Source organism: Palaemon carinicauda, chromosome 22 (assembly GCF_036898095.1).
Source record: "Palaemon carinicauda isolate YSFRI2023 chromosome 22, ASM3689809v2, whole genome shotgun sequence".
Classification (NCBI taxonomy): domain Eukaryota; kingdom Metazoa; phylum Arthropoda; class Malacostraca; order Decapoda; family Palaemonidae; genus Palaemon; species Palaemon carinicauda.
Window position 1 is genome coordinate 89,181,466 of NC_090746.1, and position 19,394 is coordinate 89,200,859.

Sequence of the window (19,394 nt, forward strand, 5' to 3'; positions counted from 1 at the left end):
ATAACCAATGTAAGCTGTTTTATTCTATTCTTTGTATTTGAGGACCTACCGAAATAAGATTACAATCATTTATGAAATAAAATATGCAGGTATAAAACGTTGTAAGCTAAAGAAAATGAAGGATAACACGAGTGATGTTAATGTGCATCTTAAAGAATAAAACTCCTTCAGCCAAAAGGCCTAGTCTACCTCAACATCTTTAAACATCTGCGTGGAGCAAATGAGAACAATAAAGCACCTACTATATGTCTCCTATGTGTGTTCTAACATTTACATACTTAATGAGACCAATTTGGCATCCTTCCTAGCAATACCCAAACTGATAACAAAGAAGCTATACAACCATTTCTCTAACCATTGAGATTACAGTCCACTTTAGCCTCTGTATATATGGCCCTGATTCGATCAACGGGGAGTACGTGTCAGGTGCCAGGAGAACTTGGTTGTACATTCTTTAGGTCTTTCAGGGAGGCCCACTAGAGCATTTCCAAAGGAGAGGGTAACTAAGGCTACTTTCCCCGTGGTGCTTCCGGTACCAATGAGGGCAGTGAGTCTGAGGCCCATGATAGTGTCTTCAGTGCCAATTCCTTTGCTCAGTAACGTAGCTATAAAAAGACAAAGCCTACAGTACTTAGGCCTATACCTTTGCTGGTGACCCCACCCCAGTGACACTGAGACCATTGTCTCATAAGTACAAGAATGTGTTACCTGTGTCTATTACCCTGGGGCCCATGGTTCCAAATTGATCCTTTGCCAGTGACCCCTGTAACCATGATGTCTTCTCCAAGATCAGTGTTTATGCTCCTATTGACAGCGACACTGCCTACTGTGGCCCCTCATGATAATAGACCAAAGTTTTTGTTTTTTTCCCGTGGAGGAACGTTGTCTCCAGTGGTCACTCAGACCCCGACTACTCTTCCCCGCCTCCTTCTGATTCTGGCACTACTTCTCTATCAAGAAGAAGAAGAAATTGAATAAGTCCATGAGGAAGGATTGCAAGAAGTCCCTCGGGACTTTTTTGCAATTTGCCTTCCTTTTGGGAGAGGTTGATAAAAGTGACTAGCTCCCCAAATCAGCGCTGTGGCCCGAGTGATCAGCAGACCTACCCCAGTAGCCAGGCTAATCCCACTTGCATGGTCCCGTGGGACCCCAAGCACTCTTCCTGTTGGCCATTTGTTGGAGGAGCTTGATCGCTCTACTAGAGTCCTCTGCTCTGTTCTGTTGCTTCTACCAGGTGACCCAGCAGTGCCTGCCCTGTTGGAGATCCTTCTCATGGAGACACCGTACAGAAAGCACGTCCTTCTCAGCCTCTGATTGGTGGCCATGGAGGCTTCTGCTATCACCCCACTCCATGCAATATCTTGGCTTGACCAGGGGTCAGGCATCGTGGTACGCTTCACATACATGACGGGGTAATCAGCCCCAACACTTTAGCAAAGTACAGGAGGCTCATGGTGTCTGGTGGAAGTTGGTAGCCTTTTTTGTACATCAGTCAGCAAACAGGTGGTCTAATAGGATTTTAAAGACAAGGATGCCCTGGTATGACGATTCTCAGATCAAGTTATTTCAGAGGCGTCTCTTGTGTAAGAGTGCACGTCACCCTTTCCAAAAAGTAACGTTGAGGCAGCCATGGAGAAGTGGGTGACTGCTTTACAAGACCCCCTTATCCACCGCTTAGTAATCTTCAAGGGTCCAGGCCATTCGAAGGTGTCTGTGGCCCTAATTTCGAGAGTAAGCACAGCTGCGGAAACAATGAGGAAGAAGGCCACGCAAGCCTTATCTAGACCTTCTGAAGACCACCAGCAACTTCTACTCAAAAGGGACCTGTTCATGCAAAGCCCTTTCGAGAACCCCATTCCCATTCTAGACAGTTTAGGAAAGAGACAATGGTAGGGGAGAAGAAGGGGACACGAGTAGGGCGATGACTGCCCTACCAATAATACTGTATAGAACGGCAGTAATGGACATAACAAAAAATAAGAAAAGTTAACAAATTGAAATTGGAGTAGGCAGAAAAAAATTGGGGGCATCACCATACTCGGCAGTAGCTACTCTTCAGTGAGAAATAGGAATGTCGAAAATGAAGACTAGGATGGAAGTAATGAATGGATGAAAGTGACTAAGAAATGTATGGAAGATATGGATATGAACAATAGAACCTTCAGGAGAATGAGAAGGGAAGAGCTCAAGGTCAAGAAGTAGTAAAAATGGAAGGGAGAGATGAAAGTAGTTTAGAAATATATGTTAAAGAAAAAAGGTCAAGTAAGAGAAGAAATTATTTATGATAAACTAGAATTAGTTATTATGTAGGTTACAGAGCTAGAACCAACTGTTTAATATTAAATCGTAGAAAAAGCCATGAAGGACGAAGTGTATAGTGTAAGCTGTGTTGAGCAGAGATAGAAGACCTCGCTCATGTCTTACTTTATTGCCAAGACCTCAACGAAGAGAGAAGGAGAATAAAAGAACTACAGCAACGACACATACACACACATATGTATATATATATATATATATATATATATATATATATATATATATATATATATATATATATATATATATATATATACATATATACAGTATATATATATATATATATATATATATATATATATATATATATATATATATATATATATATATATATATATATATATATATATATATATATATATATATATATATACATTTTGGAGTAGGGAGACGCGTTCTGTTTTTTCATCCATTTATTTGCGCCGACGTTTCGTATCACCTTGATACATTTTCCAGGCTGTTTGCCTCCGGTGTCGTTTATAAGTATAATTGTCCCAGATGTGATCTTGGCACTTACATCGGTTGCACCAGGAGGCTGCTAAAAGTCCGAATTTCCTCTCATCAGGGAATTAGCTACAGAACGGGTTGTCGACTATCAAATCCAGAACAATCAAACATAAGAAATCACAGTAAAAGTTGCAAAACACACATAGATACCAGTCATTTTAATATAATAGGAAGAACCCGACATATAGATGAACTAACCACCCTTGAATCAATAATGATTAAGCTAACTGTACCTTCTCTTAACCACCAGTCGTCTTCCACCCAATTGTTTATTGCCTAATTACCTGTTGTTTTGTTTACACTCCCTTCCATAACAATTTTTCATGTCAGTTCTCCTTACGCTACCGCTGTGGGTAGGTGTCTTGTTCGTTCTATTATTATTATTATTATTATCATTATTATTATATATTTTTCTATTATTATTATTATTATTGAATTAATTTGTTTCTCTATATTCGCTCCAAGCCCTTTCACTGTTATTCTGTGTTTCTGTTTTTACTCTGTTTTTATTCTTAATTTATTAAAAAGCTTTTTAATTTTGGTGTTGGTAAACGTTGTGTGTATCTTTTTACTTATGCACAATTGATTTGTAATCGTTTCAGCCTGGAAAATGTATCAAGGTGATACGAAACGTCGGCGCAAATAAATGGATGAAAAAACAGAACGCGTCTCCCTACTCCAAAATGTTTATGCTTGAGTAATTGCTCCTGTCTCCATACTTATATATATATATATATATATATATATATATATATATATATATGTGTGTGTGTGTGTGTATAATATATATATATATATATATATATATATATATATATATATATATATATATATATATATATATATATATATATATATATATATATATATATATATATATATATGTATGTATATCTAATGTGTAAAAACAAAAACAAAACAAAAGAACTAGAATAAAGCAAACTAGGGAGGTGCCAATGAAAAGGCAAATCCCTTCACCCAACACCTGAACTGTCCATGTAAAAGGGAAGCAAAAATAGAATACATGGGGCAAGAAGTTAGGAAGTATGGAGACAGTAACAGAGTTGGAGATTTGGCACTGCTTGTGAGAATAAAGATTTATAAGACACTAGTAGTACCGACAATGTTTGAAAATATTGAGACGTAGTGTGTAAAAAAAAGAAAAACAAATGAAAAAACTAGAGAGTATACAACACAAAATTATGAAATGAATATTTGAATAGGTTGCTAACACACCATATAGGGGGTTTATACCAGAAACAGGAATATGGTAGGTTGAAAATAGAATAGAGTATAAAAAAGTGATGCTTTTCATAATATTAGCTTTGCACAGTGGCAGTATCGTAACCAATGAGGGCTAACCGAGGTGCGATTATTGCTAGTTGAAACCTCATAATATTATGCCATCAGATGACAAACGACTAGTTAAGGAGGTAGGGGAAGACCAATGTTGGGGAAAAAGTATTATAGAAATATGTAATAAATATGATATCAGTGTTGAAGAAGCAGGCAAGCGTAAAAAGCAAAAACTCAAAAAAAGAAATGAAAAATAAGGCAGCAAATGAAATTAAGAAAATGGAAGATAAGAAGGCAGAGATGACCAAACTGGGGTGTGTGAATAATGGCAGATGATACATAGGAGAACTTAACTCTAAGGAAGCAGTAATAGTTATGAAAACAAGGTTGAATATGATAGAATTAAAAGAAATTTATTGAAACAGAGACGATAAGGATAGGTTTTGTGTATTGTGTAGTGAGGCAGATTATACAACGTAGTATATTAGTTTGCTGTAATGAATTAAGAAAATTTAGAAACAATGGCATGGAATTAGGGAATTTAGACATACCAACTAAAGAAGTTGCCTGATATATTAGACAAGCCCTTGAAGTTCGAAGTAAAAATGCAAGCTGTGCTGTCTGTGTAGGAGGTATTAAATTGGCCAGGGCACCAGCCACCCGTTGGGATACTACAAGTAGAGAGTTATCGAAGCCTTTGACTGGCCAGACAGCACTAGATTGGATCCCTCTCTCCGGTTACAGCTCATTTTTCCTTTCCCTACAAATACATTGAATAGTCTGGCATATTCCTTACACGTTCCCCTCTGTCTTCATACACCTGACAACACTAAGATTACCATGTAATTCCTCTTTGCACAAGGGGTTAACTACTTTACTGTAGTTGTTCAATGGCTACTTTCCTCTTGGTAAGGGGGGACGAGGTCTGTTGCTATGGTAAGCAGCTTTTCTATGAGAAGGACACTCCAAAATCAAAAGATTTTTCTCTATTCTTCGGTAATGCTATAGCCTCTGTACCATGGTCAGATGGTCTTCTACCTTCTTGGGTAGAGTTCTCTTGCTTGAGGGTACACTTGGGCACACTATTCTATCTTGTTCCTCTTCATTTTGATTTTTAATCTATTTTTATAGTTTATATAAGAAATATCCAATTTAATGTTACTATTCTTAAAATATTTTATTCTGATTGTTCAATACTTCTCTAGTAGTTTATTTATTTCTTCGTTTCCTTTCCTCACAGGGCTATATTTCCCTGTTGGAGCCTTTGGGCTTGTAGCATCCTCCTTTCCAACTAGGTTTGTAGCTTAGCTTGTAATGATAATAATAATAATGACTAATGATAATGGATTTTCTACAGATTTCAGCGCTTTGCACCTACTACGCTTCTAGTAGTGTGCCCACAATCACAGTGTTGTGGAGAGAGCAACGAGGAACCTGGAAACTGGATGTAAACAAAGACAAGACCATTTTATAGGATACACTACATTATGCATTAAATACCTGGTAAGATTAGAGGTGTCTAACACGGTTTTTGGTAAAGTTTTACAAGTCTACAGGGTTTCATTTTGAAGAGATGATATATGTTATCCCGCAGCAAATATATAATGTGTTTTTACCTAATTTGACCTTCATTTCAACCGCAAACAAACAGGACAACCAGTTCAACTAACTTCAAGTAGCTGAACTGGTGATTGTTGTTGCGGTTGAAATAAAGGTGAAAACCATTTAAATCACGTTATTTACTAGAGGAAAACATATAATTTCTGTATAAATATAATGGTTCTTGTTCCGCCATGGGCTCGCTTCGCTTGCCTGAAAATAGAATCATGAAGCTCGTATGTACTGGTAAGCGGTAATGTTGAGCTGTGCACACCAACATTAGCAATGTTACGCTAACATTAGTAACGCTAAATATAATGGTTCGTGTTCTGCCACTGGCTCGCCTTGTTTGGCGGATATAGATATATATATATTTCTGAAACTATTCCTTTCCGACAGAAACGAGTGTCATTTTCGAAGAGAACGGATGTTTTTCTATAGAAAATAGTAGTTTTTTCCCTAGGTTATATTGCCCTATAATAAACTACAATTGAACCAAAAATGTTATTTAAAATGGGAGCCTTTGTAGAAAAGCGTCCAGATTCTCACATGTGCATAAAAAATGGGAATTTCCTTCCCATTTTCTAGTTTAGAAGACTTTTTCTGCAAAACTTCTACACAAGAACACTGCCCAACTTAAACTTCCCCACCTAACCTAACCTAACCTACAAGCCATGTCCTTACCTACTTACGTATCTGGGGCTATTAGGACCCCCCTTGGACTGCCGTATTCTTAGCCGGCCTTCATCATACACATAGGTGACCACTATCATACATACACCCATTATATTAGTCTAATATACCATAATATGAACCTATTTTCAATATTAATCTTACCCGATGATCATGTAGCTGTCAACTCCGTTGCCCGACAGAAATCTACGGTCGGGATACGCCAGCGATCGCTATCCAGGTGGGGGTGTACACAACAGCGCCATCTGTGAGTAGGTACTCAAGTACTTCTTGTCAACAAGAACTCAATTTTTCCTCTGTCGTGCCGCCGGCAAGACCTACTTGGATACGCTGTTGATTTTGGAGTTATTGTTCACGATTTGGTGATGTATTTGCTCTAAAGTTTAGCCTTCGCTATTCAGGAAGCTTTATCATTAGCTTAGCAAGCTTTTGGAATTAATTTGGATTATTTGTTAACGAACTTTGCTAGATTTTGGAATCCCCCCTTGACTACTTCTAAATTCAAGATGTCTGACCAGTCCCAAGTTCCTAAGTACAGGCAGTGTAGCGTTAGGACTTGTACTAGGCGTCTTCCGAAGGCCTCTATAGATCCTCACACCGTATGTTCCAATTGTAGGGGTAAATCCTGTCAATTGGAAGATCGATGTGGGGAATGTGCTAGGCTTTCGGAATTCGATTTTAACGAATTCCTTAGATATGCACGTAGGTTAGAGAAGGAGAGAGATAGGAGGAGTTCTTCTCGCTCTGTGGATTTTTCCTCTCCCCATGCCCCTCAACCTTTTCCTTCCCCTGTGGTGGTGACTCCCGAACCTGCTACGAGTTCTCAGCCTGCAATGGCAGATATGTTGCGTGCCATTCAGGCTCTCGGTGACAAAGTGGAGTCATTGGTTAATGACCGTAATCAGCTCTTGGCAGATGTCAGAGAGCTGAAAGCGAAGAGTGCAGTGGGAAGTGTTAGTGCTAGTGATGTGCAAAGTGTCAGTGTCAGTGTTGCGCATGAGGGTACATCTGTGCGTGCCAGTCGTCCTCCCAGTCCGGGACCTCTTGCAAGCTCCCAAGCCCAGGGGAGAAGCAATGTCGAAGGACCAAAGGGTTCGGCAGGCCTTGATCGGCGCACGGATGTATCCTCAGTGGTTGCGGACGTATCTGTTAAGGATCGTCCCATCCACATACAGACGAATGAGCCCTTACATTCCTCGTCTGTGGAAGAAGTTTCCAGGAGGAAACGGTGGACCAAGGTCTCACGACCGCTCAAACGTAAGGTCCCTTCCGAGCGAGTCCAACGGCCCAGGTGTAGCCACTGGGTCAGTTCGGACTCGCCGCAGTCATCTGATGACTGCACACCTCCCAAGAGAGGTAGAGTGGTCCCTCAACAGGCTACTGCTCCGTCTGTTGTTGCTCCAACCACAGTAGACCCTAAGTGGTCCATGCTGCAGACTATGCAGTCTCAGCTTGCGGCATTCATGCAGGAGTATCATGCCGAAAAGGTTAGCACCTCTCCTGTTAACCTACAACCCGCCGAGGTTGTGCGCTCAGCAGATACTGCGGCTGCCTGCTCCCACACTCCACCTGTGAGAGCTCCACCACCGATGCGCAGTCCTCCCTGCCAGACGCATGTTCTTGCTGCACCATCTGCTAACATGCGTGAGCTACCGCATCAGGAGTTGCCGGGTTCCAGCACTATGCGGCATTCTCCTCAGCCCATGCAGCATGCTCTGCATACCTTACAGCATGCTCCGCATACCATGCAGCATGAGCCGCATACCTTACAGCATGCTCTGCATACCATACCGCATGCTCCTCAACCCACCGCAGCCCCTCCCACACACCAGCCCTCTGCTTTTGTTGTTGCCAGCTCGCAGACCGACCAGCAGCGGCATGATGTTGGATCCGCAGGTACGCATGCACCCGTACTGCCGGATTCAGCCGTTCAGCTTTCTGCTCTACCTTTGCCACTTACAACTCAGCTTTCGGATGATGGTGTATCGGATGACGAAGCTGCACATCTGGATGAGCCTCACTCTGATTTTGAAGGGCCCAAGTCTACGCCTCCCTCCTTAGACTTTCGTAAAGTCCTTGCCTTGTTCAGGGACTTGTATCCTGAGCAGTTTGTGTCTGCAACCCCTTGTTCTCCTCCCTCCGAGTTTGCTCTGGGCATGCAGTCTGCTGCGCCTGCCTTCACCAAGCTTGTTCTCGCCAGATCATCTAAGAGAGCTTTGAGGGTTATGGGAGAGTGGTTGCATTCCAAGAAGCAACTGGGAAAGACTTCTTTCGTCTTTCCGCCTACCAAGCTTGCTTCTAAGTCGAGCGTCTGGTATGCCACGGGAGAGGAACCCGGCTTGGGGGTTCCTGCCTCTGCCCAGGGCGACTTCTCAAGTCTGGTTGACTCTCCCCGCAGGTTGGCTATGAGACGTTCGAAGATCTGCTGGTCCTTTTCCGATTTAGATCTTCTGTTGAAGGGAGTCTTTCGTGCCTTCGAGATATTCAACTTCCTCGATTGGTGTTTGGGAGCCTTAAGCAGGAAGACTTCCCCTTCGGATAAGGACTCGGCCATGCTGATCATGTCTAGCATGGACAAAGCAATTCGGGATGGGTCTGGTGAACTTGCGGCTTCGTATGTGTCAGGAGTCCTTAAGAAGAGAGAACATCTTTGCTCCTTCTTATCGGCTGGTATCACTCCTTGCCAGAAGTCAGAGTTGTTGTTTGCTCCTCTCTCCAAGTGTCTGTTTCCGGAGGAGCTGATTAAGGGGATGGTTGCCTCGCTTATCCAGAAGGATACTCATGATCTTATGGCATCTTCTGCACGTAAGGCTAAAACCTTACCTTCCGTGCCTAGACCCTTCCGCCCTGCAGCAGTTGACACACCTGCATCTAGGTTCATCCCGCCCTTTCGTGGCAGAGCCTCCAGCAGAGGAGGTACCCGTGCAGACAGTCACCGTGGCAAGTCCAAGAAGGGTTCCAAGTCCGCAAAAGGCAAGTTTTGACTGCCTTCCTCTCCAGACAGCAGTAGGAGCCAGACTCAAGACCTTCTGGCAAGCTTGGGAGAGCAGAGGTGCAGACGCTCAGTCTGTGAAGTGGCTAAGGGAGGGATACAGAATTCCGTTCTACCGCAGTCCCCCTCTAGCTACGTCTCCCATCAACCTCTCTCCCAACTACAAGGAGAAGGACAAGAGGCTAGCGTTGCAACAAGAGGTGTCGCTCTTGCTACAAAAGGAAGCGGTGGTCATAGTCCGGGATCATCAATCCCCGGGCTTTTACAACCGTCTCTTCCTGGTAGCCAAGAAGACAGGAGGTTGGAGACCGGTGCTGGACGTCAGTGCTCTCAATGCTTTTGTCACCAAGCAGACGTTCACGATGGAGACGACGAAGTCGGTCCTAGCAGCGGTCAGGCAGGAGGACTGGATGGTCTCGTTAGACCTGAAAGACGCGTACTTTCACGTCCCCATCCATCCAGACTCCCAACCTTTCCTAAGGTTCGTCTTTGGAAAGGTTGTGTACCAGTTCCAAGCCCTGTGCTTTGGCCTAAGCACGGCACCTCTTGTGTTTACCAGACTGATGAGGAATATTGCGAAATTCCTTCACTTGGCAGACATCAGAGCCTCCCTCTATTTAGACGACTGGCTTTTAAGAGCTCCCACAAGTCGTCGCTGTCTGGAGAATCTCAGATGGACTATGGATCTGACCAAGGAACTGGGCCTCCTGGTCAATTTAGAGAAGTCCCAGCTCGTCCCATCCCAGACCATTGTCTACCTGGGTATGGAGATTCAGAGTCGAGCTTTTCGGGCTTTTCCGTCGGCCCCAAGGATCAATCAAGCCCTAGAATGCATCCAGAACATGCTGAGAAGGAACCGATGCTCAGTCAGGCAGTGGATGAGTCTAATAGGGACTCTTTCATCGCTGGCCCTGTTCATCGAGTTAGGGAGACTCCACCTCCGCCCCCTTCAGTATCATCTAGCTGCTCACTGGATAAAGGACATGACGCTAGAGACGGTCTCAGTTCCTGTTTCCGAAGAGATGAGGTCTACTCTAACGTGGTGGAAGAACAGCATTCTTCTCAAGGAAGGTCTACCATTGGCTGTTCAGACCCCCGACCACCGTCTCTTCTCGGACGCATCGGACACGGGCTGGGGTGCGACACTGGACGGACAGGAATGCTCGGGCACATGGTATCAGGAGCAAAGGACACTTCACATCAATTGCAAGGAGTTGTTGGCGGTTCATCTGGCCTTGATAAACTTCAAGTCCCTCCAGCTAAACAAGGTGGTGGAGGTGAACTCCGACAACACCACAGCCTTGGCTTACATCTCCAAGCAGGGAGGGACTCATTCGAGGAAGTTGTTCGAGATCGCAAGGGACCTCCTCATTTGGTCAAAGGATCGAAAGCTCACGCTGGTAACGAGGTTCATTCAGGGCGATATGAATGTCATGGCAGATCGCCTCAGCCGGAAGGGTCAGGTCATCCCCACAGAGTGGACCCTTCACAAGAATGTTTGCAGCAGACTATGGGCCCTGTGGGGTCAGCCAACCATAGATCTATTCGCTACCTCGATGACCAAGAGGCTCCCGTTGTATTGTTCTCCGATTCCAGACCCAGTAGCAGTTCACGTGGATGCCTTTCTGCTGGATTGGTCCCATCTCGACCTGTATGCGTTCCCGCCGTTCAAGATTGTCAACAGGGTACTTCAGAAGTTCGCCTCTCACAAAGGGACACGGCTGACGTTGGTTGCTCCCCTCTGGCCCGCGAGAGAATGGTTCACCGAGGTACTGCAATGGCTAGTCGACGTTCCCAGGACTCTTCCTCTAAGAGTGGACCTTCTGCGTCAACCTCACGTAAAGAAGGTACACCCAAACCTCCACGCTCTTCGTCTGACTGCCTTCAGACTATCGAAAGACTCTCAAGAGCTAGAGGCTTTTCGAAGGAGGCAGCCAGAGCGATTGCCAGAGCAAGGAGGACATCCACTCTCAGAGTCTATCAGTCTAAATGGGAAGTCTTCCGAAGCTGGTGCAAGGCCAATGCAGTTTCCTCAACCAGTACCACTGTAACCCAGATTGCTGACTTCCTGTTACATCTAAGGAACGTAAGATCCCTATCAGCTCCTACGATCAAGGGTTACAGAAGTATGTTGGCAGCGGTATTCCGCCACAGAGGCTTGGATCTTTCTACCAACAAAGATCTACAGGACCTCCTTAGGTCTTTTGAGACCTCAAAGGAACGTCGGTTGTCCACTCCAGGCTGGAATCTAGACGTGGTTTTAAGGTTCCTAATGTCATCAAGATTTGAACCGCTCCAATCAGCCTCTTTTAAGGACCTCACATTAAGAACTCTTTTCCTCGTGTGCTTAGCAACAGCTAAAAGAGTAAGTGAGATCCACGCCTTCAGCAGGAACATAGGTTTCACATCTGAAACGGCTACATGTTCCTTGCAGCTCGGTTTTTTGGCTAAAAACGAGCTTCCTTCCCGTCCTTGGCCTAAGTCGTTCGAGATCCCAAGCCTGTCCAACTTGGTGGGGAACGAACTAGAGAGAGTACTTTGCCCAGTTAGAGCTCTTAGGTACTATTTAAGAAGGTCAAAGCCATTACGAGGACAATCAGAAGCTTTATGGTGTGCTATCAAGAAGCCTTCTCTACCGATGTCTAAGAACGCAGTTTCTTACTACATCAGGCTTCTGATTAGAGAAGCACATTCTCATCTGAAGGAAGAAGACCTTGCTTTGCTGAAGGTAAGGACACATGAAGTGAGAGCTGTTGCTACTTCAGTGGCCTTCAAACAGAACCGTTCTCTGCAGAGTGTTATGGATGCAACCTATTGGAGAAGCAAGTCAGTGTTCGCATCATTCTATCTCAAAGATGTCCAGTCTCTTTACGAGAACTGCTACACCCTGGGACCATTCGTAGCAGCGAGTGCAGTAGTAGGTGAGGGCTCAGCCACTACATTCCCATAATCCCATAACCTTTTTAACCTTTCTCTTGAATACTTTTTATTGTTGTTCTTTGGGTTGTACGGTCGGCTAAGAAGCCTTCCGCATCCTGGTTGATTTGGCGGGTGGTCAAATTCTTTCTTGAGAAGCGCCTAGGTTAGAGGTTGTGATGAGGTCCTTTAGTATGGGTTGCAGCCCTTTATACTTCAGCACCTAGGAGTCGTTCAGCATCCTAAGAGGACCGCTAGGCTCAGTAAGGAAGACGTACTTAAAAAAGGCAGAGTAATAGTTCAAGTCGACTTCCTTACCAGGTACTTATTTATTTTATGTTTGTTATTTTGAATAACTGATAAAATGAAATACGGGATACTTAGCTTCTTTGTTAACATGTATGCTGGTCTCCACCCACCACCCTGGGTGTGAATCAGCTACATGATCATCGGGTAAGATTAATATTGAAAAATGTTATTTTCATTAGTAAAATAAATTTTTGAATATACTTACCCGATGATCATGAATTTAAGAACCCGCCCTTCCTCCCCATAGAGAACCAGTGGACCGAGGAGAAAATTGAGTTCTTGTTGACAAGAAGTACTTGAGTACCTACTCACAGATGGCGCTGTTGTGTACACCCCCACCTGGATAGCGATCGCTGGCGTATCCCGACCGTAGATTTCTGTCAGGCAACGGAGTTGACAGCTACATGATCATCGGGTAAGTATATTCAAAAATTTATTTTACTAATGAAAATAACATTTTTTACGATTTACATAACATGATTTACAGTACATTTACCCTGGCAATATATTCTAAGTTCAGCCCGGTCCACACAACATTCACGGGTAGCTCCTGCTTAGTTTACAAAATTCCCTGTAGTTGGACCCTCTGTCGTTCTAGATTATGAAACAGCCGTCTTTACTATTAATGCTGTCCCATCCATATATATTTTTACCTCTTGATCAAGTTTTTAGTTGGTTTGGACAGGTCCTGTAAATTTGCAATTAATACAGCTGTAATAGTTATCATGAAATTTTAGGTAGGGAACATGTTATAATGCATAGGTTGCTAAAGCTGTGACCAAGTTACTCAATAGTAAAATTACCCCTTCTTGCTTGATTTAAAAACCCCCGTTTGGTGGTGTGTTGTTCGCCTATCAGCTGGTGTCGCAAGATTGAAATTCTGTGATGTTGAGACTTATGTTTTCGCTAATCCCAACAATCTACATTCTTAACATCCTGGTAAGATTGTAGTTGGTTGGGACATATCCTGGAATTGTCCCTAACACTAATTTGTTATATATACAACCAAATGTTAGGTTTGGGACCGTCTAGTTAAGTTGTGTAGGGCGATTAGGCTAGCGTCAATCAACACACCCAAACTAACCATTTATTTTCATTTTTTCACATTATAGAGTTATTATCCTAGTTTCTCTTACTAATCCCAACAATCTACATTCTTAACCCCCTGTCAAGTTTGTAGTTCTTTGGGACATATCATGTAGTTCTGCTGCACACTATTTTTCTGTATTTACAACTGTTCAAAGTATCATTCACTTAAATACCACAAAGGCATGGAGTGAAGTTCAAACTATTTGCAGATGATACATAATTTTACTTCTCCATAAATGATATAGGCGACTCTACTGAAACTCTAAACCGAATTCTTGCTAGTGTTAGGGAATGGGTGACAATCAAACAACTAAAATTAAATGGAAATAAACCTGAGTTTGTGTTAGTTGGAAAGATAAACAGCCTAAGAAACTTGTGTGATATTCAAATAAAGTCTAATAAAGGACAATGGTTTGTATTTGTGCAGGAAGAAATCACAAATTTCAATGTAATTTGTATTTTTCCTAACTATACAAACATGAGTCCTTTAAGTTACAGTATACTGCTCACCTCTACCACCTTGCAGGTTCTAGGTTAAGGTCAAAGTGAGGGTTTCTTTGCATAGTAACTCTGCTTGGCCTACCCTCTACCAGCCAGCAATTATAATCACCTTATTAAAAGTTTAAAAAGCTGTTTTCATCATTGCTGAAAACATACTCCTATTAAAGGGCTATGGTTTTTAATAGTTAGGGAAAATACAGATTACTTTAAAATTTTATATTTTGTTCAACAGAAAATGAGTTCGTCATCTGATGAGGATGGCTCTTTGGTGGTCAAAGAGGAGGAAGTCGAGAACGATGGAGAACTGTGGGACTCTCATCCTAGAAGATCAGCATTTTCTCCATATAGGGTAATATTTTTGGGTCTTCTATAGTTTTTCTGTCTGAATTGCAAGTTTTCCTTAACAGAAATACTGTATGGCCATTTATGCTAATTTCTTCTGGAGAGTAATGCTTAGTATGACCATCTTGAAACTTTAGTAAGTACTTTGTTAATTATCTTAGACAAATTACTGAATATCCTAGCTTTACCAGAATAATTTTGTTATTTTTTTAGCTGCCTTCTTGTCAAGGGGGTTTGGGTCACTGCTATTTGGCTAAATGGCATAACAATTGGAAGAACAATCCCATAAAGTTGAAATGTCTGAATTTTTTCCATCTTAATAATATTAAAGGGAATCAAAATCACTTTCTGTATCATTACTTTGTGGGTTGATTGTAAGTTTGGTTCCTGGCTTTACATGACTGCAAAAGAGTAGTCATGATTTTATCAGGAAGAATCTCTTGGCACAATATACTGTTTGTTTTTTGGAAACGATTAATTCTTTCATAATTATGAATTAACTATTTTTGTTCATACACATAATACAAATCCTTGAATTTTAATAGGAATATGACTTCAACAAAGCTTGAAGTACCTTTAAGCTTTTTAGCAAAGAAAAATTAGTTACCTGTCAGTAGACAAGTAAAGCAACCCTTAATTTAAGTTTAGAGGGTGTGGTGTACTGACATACCTCCTCACTTTACTTTGGCTACTTGATGTTCTGCTTGTTTTTCAAAGAGTTTGGTTACCTTGATTTTGATTGGTGATGTTAGTTCATTAGGCAGACTTGTAACTTTACCCTGGTAAGCCCAGCTGAGGATGTGCCTGATACATGAATAAGACCAATGTTGATCTCCATCATCTGTGTCTCTTTTATTTAGAGAATGCCTTGACATAGTCATTTGGCTTTAACATGGAATTTGCGTGAATTCATAGAAGAGGAGATACTGGCTATGTGTATTTTAACAGTATGGAACGTCTATAAAGTCCCTGGAACAGGGATGATTATCCTTACTTTCCAGGTGCTGATATACCTTTCCCCATTGACATTTAAATGAAATAATTGAGATTCGACCTTTTAAAAAGAATCCACAGCAATGTTTCAATTGTTTTGAATTAGTTTGAAAAAAAAAAAAGTCTAGCCTTTGTTCCAAACCTTAATATGGAGAGTGTACAGTTGAGGCCAGGTGTTTGAACTGCAACATGAATCATAAATGCACTGGTAGGAGTGGTGAGCTGTATAAGTAGAAGAAGTTGTTCTTGACAAATCCAGCACAGAATATTATAAGTGTGGGGCATGCCAAAAAACTATTGAATAAATCAACTAGCTATGCAGAGGTATTGAAATCAAGAAGAAATCTTTGCAGGAGACATCCAACCCACCTAGTACTGTCAGTGGATCTCAAAAAAAACAGATTTACCATCTTCTGATAAAAAGCATTGATGTCTACCTTCAATTTGAAGTAGAGCTCGTTGATCGGAAACAGAGAGTGCTGCCTGGAGGTTTGCCTGCAGGTGTTGAAACTTTCCCTTCTAAGGGAGAGTCCTTCTACCAGCCGCCAGCCGCTGTTCAGCAGTCTTCCCGCTTGCTGGGAGAGTTGCCGACAGTAGAAACAGAGGTTGGTCACCTTTCCTGTCTGCGGGAGACTTCCTTCACCTGTTTGGTATCCCCTTCAGGGTATTCCTCCGACGAGAATTGGATTCGTCCATGCCCCGCCTTTGCTCTTTGGAGCAATCCTTGCCAGATTCGTCACGCTCAGCAGACTCTTCACTCCCAGTTGACTCATCTCGCCAAATTGTTGATGGGTCCACAGGCTTCTTCAGTCGAGTCTTTCTTGTAGAAAAGACGTATGGAGACTGGAGACCAGTTATAGAGCCCTCAGTGAGTTTATCTTTCAAACTCCATTCAGGATGGACGCTGCAGCCACTGTCATACAGGCAATCAGACCAGGGTACTTCATGATAATGGTGGACTTAACAGATGCGTACTTCCAGGTTCCGGTCCATACCTCCTCCAGGAAGTACCTTAGATTCTGTTTGCACAACAGAATGTACTTGCAACGATTGCTGTGTTTCGGCCCATTAACAGCACCTCAAGTGTTCACGAAGGTGTTCACTCTAGTTTTGGGCTGGGCTCACACCAATGGCATCCTTCTTACCTGCTATCTGGACGACTGGCTGATTCTGGTAGACTTAGTGGATACCCTTCTCCTACACCAACACATGCTTCTTGAGTTTGGCCACGATCAGGGTGTCCTAGTAAATCTCGGGAAGTCATCTCTGTAGCCCAAAGAGGATCTGGTATATCTGGGAACGCACCTTGATACTTGACTAGGAAAGGTCTTTCCATCTCAGAGTAGAATTGAAAGATTCAAAGAAGTGGCTCTTCCCTTCCTATTGCGGAGTTCGCTGGCAGCTCATCAGTGGCAACATCTGTTGGTGCATTTAGCTTCCCTGAATGCTTAATGCCTAATGGTTGTAACCGTATGCTGTCACTTTAGTGGCAACTGAAGACTAACTGGTCTTAAAGCAGGGATCCTCCAAGAAAACCTGTTCTGATAGTATCCGAGCACAAGAAAGACTTGAGTTGATGGATGCAAGATTCCAACCTTCTTCGAGGTCTTCACCTTCTTTCTCCCCCTCCAGACATGATGCTCTTTAGGGATGCATCAAAGGAAGGGTTGGGTGCTTACCTGCTTCAACACATGGCCTTTGAGTTATGTTCCGATCCCGATTGGCTATGCCACATAAACCTCCTGGAATTGAGGTGGCCTTTCTAGGCCTTCAAAAGTTCCAACACCTCTCAGGGCACTCAGTAGTGCTGATGAAAGACAACACTACCGTGGTGGCTTACCAGAACAAACAAGGAGGTGCCTTTTCTCAACAGCTCTGCCCTCTAGCTGTCAATATTCTTAGATCGACAGAGGACTAGCAGATCTCACTTTGAGCTTGGTCCATCCAAGGCAAGAAGAACATCCTTGCAAACAACCCAAGCTGAAAGATGCAGATAGTTGGACCCTAATGGTCCTTGGCAACACGACTAGCTACCAAAGTCCTGACTTTGTGTGGTTCGCCTCTAATAGACATCTTAGTGACTACATGGATGCCTATGCGTTCCCCCCATTTAGTGTTTCGAAGGGTCTTCAACAAAGTGAGATACTCATCCAAGCTGATTATGACACTCATAGTTTTGATATGGCAACACACAGTGGTACTCAGACCTGCTGCTGCTGATGGAGGTTCCGAGGGAATTACCCCTCCTGTACGACCTTCCTCATCATCCTGATGCGAAGATATAATACAGAGCAGTCACATCTCTGTGATTTCATACCGGAAGGTTATTGAGCATCTCGCCCAGGGGGCCTTTTTATGACCAATGGCATATCTCAGGAAGTCCTCTTTCGCAGTCTATCAGGTGAAGTGGGCCATCATTTGTGGTTGGTGTCATGGAAAGGGTGTCTATCCTCTCAGAACCACTATTTCCCTGATTGCTGAATTTTTATTGTATCTCCAAAAGGAAAAACTCTGCTCTGTCTCAGCTGTAAAATGCTATCGCTCAGCCTTGAACCAGACCTTTTGACTGAAAGGGTTTGCTATTTCCTCTTTTGAAGAATTGTCAATGCTCATTTGGAACTTTGAGTTATCTTACCCTCAGCTGGAAGTGAGACCTCCACCTCGGAACTTGGTTTGAGTCCTCTTTTCTCTAAAGAAAGCTCTTGACGAACCATTGAGTCAAGCCTCATACCGGTACTTGACCCTCAGGACGGTTTTGCCAGCGCCCTCACCTCTGAGAAGAGAGTGAGCGAGTTTCATTGTTGCCTACGATATTACCCGTTTAAGGTTAATGGGGGCCAGTTACTCAGTTTCGTCTCTGATTTTATTCCTAAGACTCAAAATCTGACTGTACTGGACTCTAGGTTCGGGCCCTTCCTTATAGAGAGTCTATGGACTGTAACTAATGATACGGATCAACTGTTATTTTGTCTTGTGAGGGTGCTAAGTTGTTACCTCAGACTTTTGAATAGAGCTCACCCACATGTCAAGTAACTTCTTGTCAGTATGGGCAAGGTTAAGGTGAAGGTTACAAAGAACACAATCTCCTTTTGGATCAGACAGGTCCTCAGCCTTACTCTAGATCCATCCCTTCATCACTAAGAAATGCTATTCAGAGCTCATGACATCAGGGGCATCAGTACATCCCTGATGTTTATGAGAAACTTCTCTGTGTTGCATGTATTGCAAGCTAGGGTGTGGAAATGCCATACAACCCTTACCACCTATTACCTGCAAAATGTTGTCACAGGTCCCTTAACACGTTTTCTATAGGCCATGTGGTGCCCGCTCAGCAAGTGGTCTAGGTTCCTTGAGCAGTCAGTCGAGGGTAGAGGTTATGGTCTGAGTTGGGGTTCAAAGGCTGCTCATAAATGGCAGAGGCAAGGGATAGTGACATTGTCCCAGCAAGAATTACAATTCCATAAAAACTGACCACCCCAAGTTACGACCAGGGAGCACCAGTCAATGGCTGCTGATGACTCAGCAGGTAGACCTATAACCCCCCCCCCTCCTTAGCTCACAAGGAGGTTGAGGTTGTAGACACTAAAGAAACTACAGGATCAGCTCAAACCCCAGTCCAGCGAGCATCAGTCAGGGATGCTTCCAATAGGCCACCCCAATGTAAAGGAATGACTGGTCTTTTCTTTTCTTCATCTTCCCCTTCCTTGGTTTAAGGTTTAAAAGCTGCTCATAAATGGTAGAGGCAAGGGGCAGTGACATTCCCCTATCAAGCAGGACAATGCCATAGAAACTGACCATAAATACATATGATCAGCACCCAAGCCCCCTTTCCACCCAAGCT

At 43.0% G+C, this 19,394-nt stretch overlaps 1 protein-coding gene and 1 pseudogene across 2 annotated transcripts in view; both read left to right on the forward strand.

Moving 5' to 3' along the window:
• Positions 1–4,144: 4,144 nt before the first annotated feature.
• On the forward strand, positions 4,145–4,228 carry LOC137616789 (U4 spliceosomal RNA; annotated as a pseudogene).
• A 1,253-nt stretch (positions 4,229–5,481) lies between these two features.
• The window catches only part of LOC137616608 (ankyrin repeat family A protein 2-like), a 106,773-nt gene continuing 92,860 nt past the window's right edge, over positions 5,482–19,394 (forward strand). For both annotated transcript variants that reach the window (XM_068346509.1, XM_068346510.1), the window contains exons 1-2: positions 5,482–5,622; positions 14,451–14,567. In XM_068346509.1, coding sequence (XP_068202610.1) covers positions 14,454–14,567 — 114 coding nt within the window. In that variant the 5' untranslated portion in view covers positions 5,482–5,622; positions 14,451–14,453. The remainder of the gene's footprint in view (positions 5,623–14,450; positions 14,568–19,394) is intronic.